Raw genomic sequence first — 14111 nt, forward strand, 5'->3', positions numbered from 1 at the left:
CTAAAAACGACTTGGTTTTTCTCCCTATTTACTGTAAACAGCAATCAGCGGCTCTGCCAGCATTACAAAGCCAAGAAGAGGAAGTTGTGGAGAGTTTGAGAGAAGAATTTCATGATACAGCTTGCAAAATCCAGAGCCTGCAGGCTGAGACTGAATCCTTACGAACACTGGTATGTTCATTGGTCACTAATATAAAAATATTTCTGCATTGTTTCTGAGTGTAGAAACCAGTCTACTTAGTGAACGGCTAGGCGTACTTTTATCTCTTGAATTTCACCGTGCATGCTTTCTAGAATGTAAAAGTGGGTTGACTGGTATGAAGTGGTGGAATTATTTTTACAGAAATGACATGTACCCACCTCAATGAAAATATTGCATAGATATAAGATGTTGTATGATAAGGTCATACAAATTAAATCTACAACCACATTAAAACAGAGCGTGTAGAGCATCCTCTGATGGAATGTGTTAATGTCAAAAACACCTATTATCACTTCCAAGAGTAATAAGATATGCTCGCCACTCCTTTCCAAATCAGTCCACAATGTTTCTCAAGCTCTCTTTTGCATCCTTCTGACAGATGCTCATCCTCCTCATATACATAGCTCTAGATGCCATCTGTGGCCAAACTTCAAGAAGTAGGGTTGAGGGATTGGGGTTTGGATTTCTGTTTTCAAACCCAATTCTTTTAAAAATTATGTTAAGAATATGGACTCTATCCTACTGTAAAATGTATGTCCCCCGTGGAGGTCTTTACGAAGTTTCTGCAAATATCACAAGACTTACTTCGTCTCACCTCTATCACATGTCAGTTTGTTTAGTCGCATAAATTACTGTATCAAAATACGAAGCTGAACTCAGCTTTGTTAATAAGGCAAGCAGCCGAGTTTAGCTTAGTATTTTGATATGGTAATTTGTGTGAAGAAACAAACTGACGAGGCGAGATGAAGTAAGTCTTGCAATATTTGCAGAAACTTCGGAAAGACCTCTGTGGAGGACATCCATTTTACAGTAGGATGAAGCCCATATTCTTGACAAAGTTTTGAAAAGATTCACTCAATCCTGAGCAAACTCTTTAGGTGCTTGGACCACCCACAACTAATTAGAAGAACCACAGAAGAAAGGAACTGACTGGGTGCAGTCCCTTATTCTAGGAAAAATCCTGTTAATTCATTAGACTTATAAAATCAATGTACTGTAAATTAAAAAAAATCACAGATGGTACCCAACTGGTTTTGTCAAGGGTTTATCATCCACGATCCTACTTTTCGATGAAACACTCACCTTGGCTGTTCTTCTTACTTCATTCTTAATACAAATAGTTAAAGAGGTATTCAAATCCTGGACATTGATGGCATATCGCTAGGATAAGTGCAGGTCCTACCTCTCCAGAACATGCCACTGAAGTGAAGGACAATATGCTGTGCTTGCGCGTTGTCCTCTCCATTAACTTCTATGGGACTTCTGAAAAAGCTAAGCTATTTCCAGAAGTCCCATAGTGATGAATGAACAGTAAGCAATCCAAGCACAGTCACTGCTGTAGCAGTGAACAGAGGGTGGCAGCACATGTGCAGCAGCTTTCCCTTCACTTCAGGGGCCCCATTCTGAAGATAGGAGTGAGTCCCAGAGGTGGAACCTACACCTATCTGATATTAATGGGATATTCAAGTAATATGCCATCAATGTCCCAAATGGGAATACACTTTTAAATTTATATTACAAAGTATGCTAAAAAGCAAGTTGTTTATTAATTCCATTTGGAAACATTTATTAAAGTATGTAAGTCACTTTTGTGGCATAAAAAGAGTTGCAAATTATGACATATGCCACATTTCCACCATGATTTGCGACTATTTCAAAAGTAGCATGGAAAGAATGCGGCTTATCAAGAGGATGCGGGGCCAGCTGGCATAAATTATAGTTCCAATCTATACATATTGTAGTTGTTGTAAATTTACATTTCTGGTGCATGCATTGCCAAAAGATGTGCAGACTTTTTTAAGAGGCCTGCTCCTTCTAACACATTTGGTAGAGTCTTTTTAGTAAGGCTGGTGTGTGAAATGCCAGTCACAGTAAATCTGTCCCAATGGGTCCACCAAGTATATAAGCTCTGTTTCTTTCTTAGATAGAACATTTCTCATCTCCCTCTGTGGTTATTTTCTAAATTGCAAATCCCCACATAAGACACAGGTTGAAAACAAGTCTTAACAAACATATGTATAATATCAAAAAGGACTGATGACTCATAGCGTATCTGTGTTTTTTTTATAAAGAACATAATAGACATTCCAAGGGTTTTTGAAAATTACATTGATTCGCAAACAAAAAAAAATGGAAGTGAAGACTTTGATAAATGCGCTATCTTAAAAAGTAACAGAGTTTATATATTTGCTGGACACACTGAGGTAGATTTAATAAACCTATAGATGGCATAAAATTAAGACAGGCTGTTCAAATGTATCACAGTGGCTCATGTAGGATGATAAATGTACATAAAAAGACACTTTCGTCTACCAGTATAGCAACTTTTTGTTGGCTAACTTTAAGACATAATTTTACGCCAGAATTGTGGTGCAGTTATGAATCAAAATGGTACTTCTGAGGCAATGCCCCTTTCCCACAAAACAATACCTCTTTAGTTAAGACAAAGCTCTTTTCAATGTAGACTCCCAAATTTTCTCTAAACCTAGATGTGAAAATTGTACCACTTTTTCAGGCAGTATCCCACAGAAGGATAAGTGCAAAGGGTTTGTTGTTAGGTTGTTTGATCAACCCTTTGGATAATTGAGTTTTTTTCGTTACTAGTTTTCTTCCCCATATTCCTGGAGTCATAACTTTTTTATTTTTCTAAAGGATTTAATGACTGCGATCAGCATTATTATAAGGGAACATTGTAAATAGACCCTTCCACATTTTGACACAGTTTTGGCTAGCCATATCTGAATCCTGTACCCCTCAGCCTTGTAATTACAGGCAAGAACCTTATTGTCTTAGATTCTGCAGAGAAAGCGAGACTTTGGAAAGACAGAGAGAAGGACTACCACAACCCTCAATATTGCTGTTGTCCATAAATTGCTGTCAGGGAAGATATGCATTGTGATTTGTTTGGAGCTGTGCTTTAATACAGTTGTATGTACTGCAACTCCCATTCTGAACTTTAGTAAAGAAAGACTTATTTATTGTCTACAAATGGCCTGGTTACTGACTCAAGCACCATTTTTCGGTCACAGCACCTATAACTTCTGCCATGTACCCTTACAAAACGCTTAACACCCTGGGCACCCCAACTGCCATCAGGCAGAAGCACAAACATCATGAAGTGTCCCAAGGGAAGAAAGGGTGTGCCTTCCTGTCACTGCCCGGCTGTCACGCATGGGTGTAGGGGAAACCCCCATCGCGCAATGTCCCAGGCTACTGGGCTGCAATGCAGAGAAAAACTTCCCTCAATAGGCCCTAGTCTTCTAGCTGTATGAGCCCCCTTCAAAGGTAAGGGGACATACCCACATGCCTAGAAGTCTAGGAATCCCTGCATTGCCCTACAACTGGTGACAGGGCAGAGAACACCTGTTCATCCACGACACGGATGACAGACGTCTCCAGAGGCCCATTAGCTGGCAGGGTACAAGACTTTAAAAGAAACAGTACGGCAGGTAAATAGCACAGAAACACAACAAATGCTATCAACACTTACCTGCCGCAGCCGAGATGGAATGACGACCCAAACGACAACCCAGACCTCCTGCGGCTACAACCTGCAAAGAGGCTCCAGGCTGAGAAGCACACAGTTTTGCTTTTGCTTAAACCCCTCCAGGAAAGCAAGTCCCTTCCAGAGCAACATACACACACCAAAAACAGGAACACATCAAGCAGCCATGCTGGTCACAAATCCACAAATATCTGACATGGCACACCACACTTGACACAACAAAACCAGAGAGGAAGGGTACAGGAAACAGACACTAAGGGGTAAGCAAGGACATAGATCAGGGTTCCCCAACTCCAGTCCTCAGGGCCCACTTGCCGGTCAGGATTTAGGAGTATCCCACAGAATGAATACCTGTGGTAAATCCTGATGGATGGATACTAATTATATCAGCTGCCCAATACTAAGGAAATCCTGAAAACATGACCGGCAGGTGGGCCCTGAGGACTGGGTTTGAGGACCACTGACATAGATAACAACAATGACAACTAAGGGTGGCTCACACAGAAGGTACACAAACAGCCCAGGAGCAGAGCTTCACACCAAGCTAACAACAAGCAAAACTGACCTCAGGCTCCAATATATCAGAATATAAGGAAACCTGAAGCCACACCCAACACACTCCAACAAGTTTAACCCTGTGCAAACCAAAGCAGGGAAAACACCATTAAGAGGAAAGACATGCACATGTAAACAACATGTTGAACAGGCAACCACATGCGTGACAACTGTGCCTTGGCCAAAACAACCAGCCGAGACACTTGTTGCCAACGGCAACCGCATTTGAGGCAAACATACATAAGCCACACGTGCAGCAACCATCAAACGTTGCCACAGGCAACAAGATGAAGCCACGACCTTAACACAAGGTCGTGACACCGGCCCTCGGGAGCTTTGGTGTGAGAATAGCCACCGTGATTTGTGGTAACAACTGTCATTGCCAGAGCCACTACCACTCCCATCCTCTGCTCCACTCCTCCTGGGCTTGGGGCAATTACACCAAAATCTATGTGCACTCACATTAGTAAATGTAGGCCAATGCTCCTGAATGGAATGAATATAGAACTTCATTTTATTTATTTCATTCATATGTACTGATCTCTACCTGTAATATAGCTTTACCTATTTGTATTAATTGTGAAATTAAAATGGTCACCTCGGGGAGAGGCATGGTCATGGTGAGTATTTTATGGGAAAGTAGGATCAAGGATGGTAAACCCTTGACAAAATGGGAAAGAAAAACCAGTCAGGTGCAACATGTGATTTTTAAATGCTGTTTACAAGATATTGGTTTTGTTAGTAAAGCGGGGTTGTTCCTGGCATGTGGTTTCCACCCAGTCTGTTCTTTTTTCCATGGTTCTTCATCTTATAGTTCCATATAGGTCCAAGCATCTGGAGGGATTTGACTCTCTAGGCTAGGCATAGATGGCAGAGATTCTTCTGTGAAAAGACAAGCCTCTATCAGAGAGATGCAGCAGTAGTATTCAGAAACAAGGTGGCTTGATTTGGATAAGAAATCCTGAAAGTGTGAAACTGGAGTGGCAAGCATATCCTGGTACTGTTGAAGTGACCATATAGTACTTACAGAAACCCATTGATCCATGAGGATCTGGTGTCAACATGTGCACAGGTTAACCACTTAAGGACCACAGGTTTATACCCCCCTAGTGACCAGGCCCTTTTTTACAAATCGGCACTTCACAACTTTAACTTTTATTGCTCGGTCATGCAACTTAGCACCCAAATGAATTTTACCTCCTTTTCTTCTCACAAATACAGCTTTCTTTTGGGTTGTATTTGATTGCTGATGAGATTTTTCGTTTTTCTGATATTAATCAAAATAGACCACAATTTTCTCAAAAAAGTGTATCTTTAACTTTTTCTGGTAAAATTGTACAAATATAATTACATTTCTATACAAGTTTGTGTCAGAATTTATTGTGCTACATGTCTTTGATAAAAAAAAAATCCAATAAGTGTATATTTATTGGTTTGCGCAAAAGTTATAGCGTTTACAAACTATGGTACAAAAATGTATATTTCGAAGGAGCTCTGACTTTCTGAGCACCTGTCATGTTTCTTGAGGTGCTAGAATGCCAGGATAGTATAAATACCCCCCAAATGACCCTATTTTAGAAAGAAGACACCCCAAAGTATTCGCAGAGGGGCATGGTGAGTTCATGTATGATTGAATTTTTTTTCACAAGTTAGCGGAAAATGACACTTTCTGAGGAAAAAAATTAAATAATAAAGTTTCCATTTCTGCTAACTTGGCAAATTTGGCAAAAAAATAATAATCTCTCCCACGGACTCACTATGCCCCTCAGTGAATACCTTGGGGTGTCTACTTTCCGAAATGGGGTCATTTGTGGGGTTTACTGTTGTGAGCAACCCTGTAAAGCCTAAAGGTACTCGTTGGACTTTCGACCCTTTACGCACCTAGGCTGCAAAAAAGTGTTACACATGTGGTATCGCCGTACTCAGAAGAAGTAGGGCAATCTGTTTTGGGGTGTGTTTTTACATATCTCTGTTAGAGAAATATCTCTGTAAATTGACAACTTTGTATAATATATTTTTTTTAAGTTGTCATTTACAGAGATATTTCTCACACACAGTATGGGTATGTAAAAATACACCCCAAAAACACATTGCCCTACTTCTTCTGAGTACGGTGATAGTGATACCACATGTGTGACACTTTTTTGCAGCCTAGGTGCACAAAGGGGCCCAAATTCCAATGAGTACCTTTAGGATTTCACAGGGCATTTTTACGCATTTGGATTCCAAACTACTTCTCACGCTTTAGGGCCCCTAAAATGCCTGGGCAGTATAAATACCTCACAAGTGACCCTATTTTGGAAAGAAGACACCCCAAGGTATTCCGTGAGGGGTATGGTGAGTTCATGTAAGATTTTATTTTTTGTCAAAAATTAGTGGAATATGAGACTTTGTAAGAAAAAAATAAAATAAAAAATTTCCGCAAACTTGTGCCCACATTTTTTTTTCTATGAACTCGCCATGCCCTCATGGAATACCGTGGGGTGTCTTCTTTCCAAAATGGGGTCACTTGTGGGGTATTTATACTGTCCTGGCATTTCAGGGGCCCTAAAGCGTGAGAAGAAGTTTGGAATCCAAATGTCTAAAAATGCCCTCCTAAAAGGTACTCATTGAAATTTGGGCCCCTTTGCGCACCTAGGCTGCAAAAAAGTGTCACACATGTGGTATCGCCATACTCAAAATAAGTAGGGCAGTGTTTTGGGGTGTATTTTTACATATATCCATACTGTGTGTGAGAAATATCTCTGTAAATGACAACTTTTTCAATTTTTTTTATACAAATTTGATAATTCTCTCGCCCAGCATGGGTATATGTAAAAATACACCCCAAAACACATTGCCCTACTTTTCCTGAGTACGGTGAAACCACACTTTTTTGCAGCCAAGATGCGCAAAGGGGCCCAAATTCCAATGAGTACCTTTAGGATTTCACAGGGCATTTTTACGCATTTGGATTCCAAACTACTTCTCACGCTTTAGGGCCCCTAAAATGCCAGAGCAGTATAAATACCTCACAAGTGACCCCATTTTGGAAAGAAGACACCCCAATGTATTCCATGAGGGGCATGGCGAGTTCATAGAAGATTTTTTTTTGGGCCACAAGATAGCGGAAATTGATTATTATTATTTTTTATATAGGAATGATTGGGCACACCTAAGATACTTGGAGACCAATTTATTAAGGTTGTTAAAATGGTTAAGTGATAGAAGACAGTAATAAAAATAGTAGGAATAAAAGCAGCAGTGCGGATTTTGCAGTGCTATTAATGTATAAAGTTGTCGCGTAATAAAATGGAGATTGGATGCGTATGTGACATACGCATCCAATCTCCATTTTATTACGCGACAACTTTATACATTAATAGCACTGCAAAATCCGCACTGCTGCTTTTATTCCTACTATTTTTATTACTGTCTTCTATCACTTAACCATTTTAACAACCTTAATAAATTGGTCTCCAAGTATCTTAGGTGTGCCCAATCATTCCTATATATACTTTTGCTTTTTAACAGTGGGGTGACGCTGTAAGTTTGAGAGCACCCTTTTTGGTGTATCAGCCACCCTGTGCATCCAACTAACCTACTCTTTCTTATTATTATTTTTTTCCTACAAACTCTCATATTCCACTAACTTGTGACAAAAAATAAAATTTTACATGAACTCACCATACCCCTCACGGAATACCTTGGGGTGTCTTCTTTCTAAAATGGGAGCACTTGTGGGGTATTTATACTGCCCTGGCATTTTAGGGGCCCTAAAACGTGAGAAGTAGTTTGGAATCCAAATGTCTAAAAATGTCCTGTGAAATCCTAAAGGTACTCATTGGAATTTGGGCCCCTTTATGCACCTTGGCTGAAAAAAAGTGTCACACATGTGATATTGCTGTACTCAGGAGAAGTAGTACAATGTGTTTTGGGGTGTATTTTTACATATACCCATACTGTGTGTGAGAAATATCTCTGTAAAATGACAACTTTGTATAAAAAAATTGAAAAAGTTGTCATTTACAGAGATATTTCTCACACACAGGATGGGTATGTGTGAAAAGACACCCCAAAACACATTGCCCTACTTCTCCTGAGTACGGCAGCCTAGGTGCGTAAAGGGGCCCAAATTCCAATGAGTGCCTTTTAGGAGGGCATTTTTAGACATTTGGATTCCAGACTTCTTCTCACGCTTTAGGGCCCCTAAAATGCCAGGGCAGTATAAATACCCCACATGTGACCCCATTTTGGAAAGAAGACACCCCAAGGTATTCCGTGAGGGGCATGGCGAGTTCATAGAAGATTTTTTTTTTTTGGCACAAGTTAGCGGAAATTGATTTATTTTTTATTTTTTTCTCACAAAGTCTCCCTTTCCGCTAACTTCTGACAAAAAGTTCAATCTTTCATGGACTCAATATGCCGCTCAGCAAATACCTTGGGGTGTCTTCTTTCCAAAATGGGGTCATTTGTGGGGTGTTTGTACTGCCCTGGCATTTGAGGGCCTCCGCAATCATTACATATATGGCCAGCATTAGGCGTTTCCGCTATTCTCCTTATATTGAGCATATAGGTAATGAGATTTTTTTTTTTTCGTTCAGCCTCTGGGCTGAAAAGGAAAAACGAACGGCACAGATTTCTTCATTCGCATCGATCAATGTGGATGAAAAAATCTCTGCAAAAAAATGTGCAAAAAAATAAAAGAGGGGAAAGGACATAGTAGTGCTTGCTAAGTAAAGCTGCGATCGCTAATAAAGATCCAAAAAGTTCAAAAGTGATCTTTATAGCGCTACAGCGATTTTACTGTGTTTTTGCAGTGATCAGAAAAAAAAATTCTGTCACGGCGGTGGGGCGGACTGAACACAAGTGTGCGCACAAGATCAGGCCTGATCGGGCGAACACTGCGTTTTTTGTAGAGCCTAAGGTGACCCTAATGTACTGATATAGATCCGATTGCGATCAGTCTTGACCACTTACAGATACTATATAGTACTAGTGCTGATTAGCGACAGCGATGACGCTAATCAGCGACTAATCAGTGACTGCGGTGCGGTGGGCTGGGCGCTAACTACCTAACAAGTAGCTAAATAACTGGCGGTGATAAGGGACCCTTAGACCCCATTCACACGTCCGCAATTCTGTTCCGCATTTTGCGGAACGGAATTGAGGACCCATTCATTTCTATGGAGACAGACTTTGTCCCGCTCGGATCCGGAATTATGGATCCACACTTCCGGGTCCGCACTTCCGTTCCGCAAAAATATAGAACATGTCTTATTCTTGTCCGCAATTGCAAAAGGCATTTTCTATATAGTTCTGGCAATGTGCGGATCCGGAAAATGCGGAAAGCACATTGCCGGTGTCCGTGTTTTGTGGATCCGCAAAAAACATACAGACGTCTGAATGGAGCCTTACAGGGGGGTGATCAATGACAGGGGGATGACAGGCAGACTCGGACTGGATCACAGGGATACAGGGGAATCCCCCGGTGGGCCCCTGAGCAGGGTGGGCCCCTAGTCTCCCACCCCCTACACAAGGGGTGTGTGTGTAGTGTAGTGTGGTGCTTGGTGCTAATTACAGAGCTGCCTGTGTCCTCTGGTGGTGGATCCAAGCAAAAGGGACCACCAGAGGACCAGGTAGCAGGTATATCAGACGCTGTTAAGAAAACAGCGTCTAATATACCTTTCTGATGCGATTTTTTAAACATCTACAGCCTGCCAGCGAATGATCAGTGCTGGCAGGCTGTAGTTTAACTTCAGAGCTGCGTGCCGCGTGTTCACGCAAAATCTCGGGTCTCATGAGATGACGCCAATAGGCGTCATTGAGACCTGAGAGTGCCTCCGTCCTGGCGCCGATCGGCGTTAGTGTGACGGGAAGTGGTTAAATTAGAGAGCGCTATGAGAAAAAAAAAATTCAAAATAGGTTCAGTGCTCTATGTTTATTTAGTTGCAGAAATATATAATCAATATATGATTATGTAAAATTAAATTTAAATTTTTACTTTAAATTCTATACACTTTCATATAATCTATATATATAAAAAAAAGGACGTATATATGTATGTTCCGCGATCACTCAAAAACATAACCATCGATTTCAACTAAACTTGGTATACACATCCCTTGCTAACAGAAAATAAATATTGTGGGGGTCTCAGCTCTCTAGGACGTACCTTTCCTGAGATATTCCCCCAAAATGACCTGTATTTGCCAATACAAGCCTGCAAGTCTTTCTCTTCATATCCCAACAGTCACATGTCCCTTATTAGCCAATAGAAGCTTGCAGGCCCTCAGTCTCCACATACACACAGTTTTACTCCACATTTCCATAACAACCCAGCCATTTTTCTTCACTGCTGTAGGTCAGCTTTAGGTTAGGGCTACACGACGACATGTGTCGCACAACTTTTTTTATAATGATAGTCTATGGTTGCACTGCGACATGTGACATACTGCGACTGCTACACATCTCAGCAGACAGTATGACACAATAGACTTAGATACACAGCAGACAGTATTACACAATATAAGATTAGATACACAGCTCAGCAGACAGTATCACACAGGATATGATTAGATACACAGCTAAGCAGACAGTATCACACAGGATATGATTAGATACACAGCTCGGCAGACCGTATCACACAATAGTCTTAGATACACAGCAGACAGTATTACAGACAATGGGATTAGATACACAGCTCAGCACACAGTATCACACAGGATAAGATTAGATACATAGCTCAGCAGACAGTATCACACAATATAAGATTAGATACACAAATCAGCAGACAGTATCACACAGGACAGATTTAGATACACAGCTCAGCAGACAGTATCACAGAGGATAGGATTAGATACACAGCTCAGCAAACAGTATTACACAGGATAGGATTAGATATACAGCTCAATAGACAGTATCACACAGGATAGGATTAGATATACAGCTCAGCAGACAGTATCATACAGGATAGGATTAGATACACAGCTCAGAAGATAGCATCACACAGGATAGGATTAGATACACTGCTCAGCAGACAGTATCACACATGTCGCAGCATGTCACGTCACAGTGCAACACCATAGCCTATCATTATAAAAATTGTTGAGACAAAATGTCAAGCGACACATGTCATTGTGTAGCCCTAGCATTAAACGGCCACGGCGCTGTGAAGGTCACTGTTAAAGGGGCGGGCACTGTGGAGGTCATTGTTAAAGAGGTGTTCACTGTGGATGTTACTGTTAAGGGGGCAGGCCGCTGTGAAGATCACTGTTAATCGGGTGGACACTGTGGAGGTCACTCTCAAGGGGACAGGGGCCACTATAAAAGGGGCAACTGCTGTGGAGGTCACTGTTAAGGCAGCAGGGTACTGTGAGGTCACTGTTAAGGCAGCGGGCCCCTGAGGAGGTCACTGTCAAAGGAGTGGGGTGCTGTGAAACTCACGGTTAAAGGGGCGGCCTGCTGTGAAGGTCAAAGTTAAGGGGATGGGCTGCTGTGGAGGTCCCATTTTAAAGTGGCGGAGCACTGTGGGGGGGGGGGGGTCAGTGTTAAGGGGTGGGGGGAATGTAGATATCTTTTATCGACACAGAAACATTACATGAAATAGATTAAATATTCCCATACGAAGCCAGGTCCTTCTGCTAGTACATACAAAAGTGTTCAATCTTGGATTTGTAATACTGATATCCTAAAATGTACCTATAGTAGTGTATTTTTGGTCCTAACTGATGTGCTGTCAAGTTAGATATGTGGTATAGGGACTTAAACTCATCTTTTTCTGATACAGGGATCCTAATTTTCATACAGCCATAGAGTTCTGGCAGCTTCCTGCCACAACTAGAGCTTTGGTATTTAATGAAAACAGACTTGCTATAGAATTCAGTGGGAGTATAAATCTTTGTTCAGTGCATTTATTGAAAGAGATTTTTATTCTGATTCATAGAAGCGGGTCCCAAAGGAGGGATCAGATTAAAGATCTTGAAAATGTCATGGTTAATTTTCAATGTAGATTCACATTTATTGTACAGTATGTTTAAGATTAAGATTTTGTATTTGCAGAAAAGAGGTCTGGAGAATTCTTTGCATGATGCTAAACACTGGCATGACATTGAGCTTCAGAATTTGGGATCTGTGATCACTAAGTTGGAAGCAGAACTGGAGGAAATTAAAAGTGAAACTGAGCAGCACCAGCGAGATCGGGAACATTTGATGTCCCATAAATTGCAGCTAGAGAAGGAAATAGCAGCATATCACTGTATCCTGGATGGAGAGGAAAACAGGTAGGTGTTAGAAAAGGAAACAATTCTGCAATACTCTGCTATTATATGCCTTCAGCCTCATGTGCACAGCTGTATTGTTCTTCAGTTTGCTACCTGTTTTTAAAACAAATGGCACACTGAGCTATACAAGTCAATGGAGTTATGCACGCAAGCATTTTTTCACGATCAGCAAAACTCACTGCAGGTCCTATTCTTGTCAACTTTTCCAATGAGAATAGATTTTCTATTGATGGGAGTGAAAAAAATGGAACGCACATAGAAGCTAGGAGTTTTTCAAGGTTTGTTTTTTGCGGATCAAAGTTGGGCGTCACAGTGTGCACAGTAAGCATGACCCCTAAGACTATAATGGTGGCAGTAGTACATACAGTAAGATAAAGAAACAGTAAATGCAAAATCTCAATTTTCAACGAAAAAATGCTTAATGTAGATTTTAAAAATCAATTTACCCTAATAGAGTGTTATATAGTGGACAAAACACACCAACCTTCAAGGCCAACATTTGATGTTATAGTTAAAGTGAATGTCCTCCCTAAATGTCAAGTGTCTAGTATTTTAAAATAAATAGGCCTCCAAATTACATACATACAGTCCTGATCAAAAGTTTAAGACCACTTGAAAAATGGCAAAAAATCATATTTTACATTGTTGGATCTTAACAAAGTTCTAAGTAGAGCTTCAACATGCAACGAGAAGAAATGGGAGTGAGACAAAACATTTTTTGAGCATTCAATTTAATGAAAATAACGAATAAACTGAAACTGTTTTTTTAGCTGATCAAAAGTTTCGATACACACCTCCCAAAAAAACCTAACCCCCCCCCCCCCCCAAACAGAAAATCCAACTTCCAAACATGAACTCAGTAATGAATAGCTCCGCCGTTATTGTTTATCAAAATTCGTTTCGGCATGCTTGATGCAAGCGTTTCCATGAGGTGGGTGGGAACATTTCCCCAAGTTGTGAAGACGGCCGGACGAAGGCCATCTACTGTCTGGAACTGTTGTCCATTTTTGTAAACTTCCCTTGCCATCCATCCCCAAAGGTTCTCAATTGGATTTAGATCAGGGGAACACGCAGGATGGGCCAAAAGAGTGATGTTATTCTCCTGGAAGAAGTCCCTTGTCCTGTGGGCATTGTGTACTGTAGTGTTGTCCTGTTGAAAAACCCAGTCGTTACCACACAGACGAGGGCTCTCTGTCATGAGGAATGCTCTCTGCAACATCTGGACATAGCCAGCGGCCATTTGACGCCCCTGCACTTCCTGAAAGTCCATTGTTCCACTGAAGGAAAAAGCACCCCAGACCATTATGGCGCCCCCTCCACTGTGGCGCGTAGAAAACATCTCAGGTGGGATCTGCTTGTCATGCCAGTAACGTTGGAAACCATCAGGACCATCAAGGTTAAATTTTTTCTCATTAGAGAATAAAACTTTCTTCCACCTTTGAATGTCCCATGTTTGGTGCTCTCTTGCAAAGTCCAAACAAGCAATTCTGTGGCATTCAAGGGGACGAGGTCTTTGAAGACGTTTTTTGTTTTTGAAGCCCTTCAGTCTCAGATGCCGTCTGATGGTTATGGGGCTGCAGTCAGCACCA

General features: G+C 41.1%; 1 protein-coding gene across 1 annotated transcript in view; it reads left to right on the forward strand.

The window, feature by feature from the left end:
* BFSP2 (beaded filament structural protein 2) overlaps positions 1-14111 on the forward strand; it is a 143628-nt gene that overhangs the window by 88944 nt on the left and 40573 nt on the right. The window contains exons 5-6 of the mRNA XM_044295310.1: positions 42-170; positions 12302-12522. Coding sequence (XP_044151245.1) covers positions 42-170; positions 12302-12522 — 350 coding nt within the window. The remainder of the gene's footprint in view (positions 1-41; positions 171-12301; positions 12523-14111) is intronic.

Source organism: Bufo gargarizans, chromosome 5, assembly GCF_014858855.1.
Source record: "Bufo gargarizans isolate SCDJY-AF-19 chromosome 5, ASM1485885v1, whole genome shotgun sequence".
Taxonomy (NCBI): domain Eukaryota; kingdom Metazoa; phylum Chordata; class Amphibia; order Anura; family Bufonidae; genus Bufo; species Bufo gargarizans.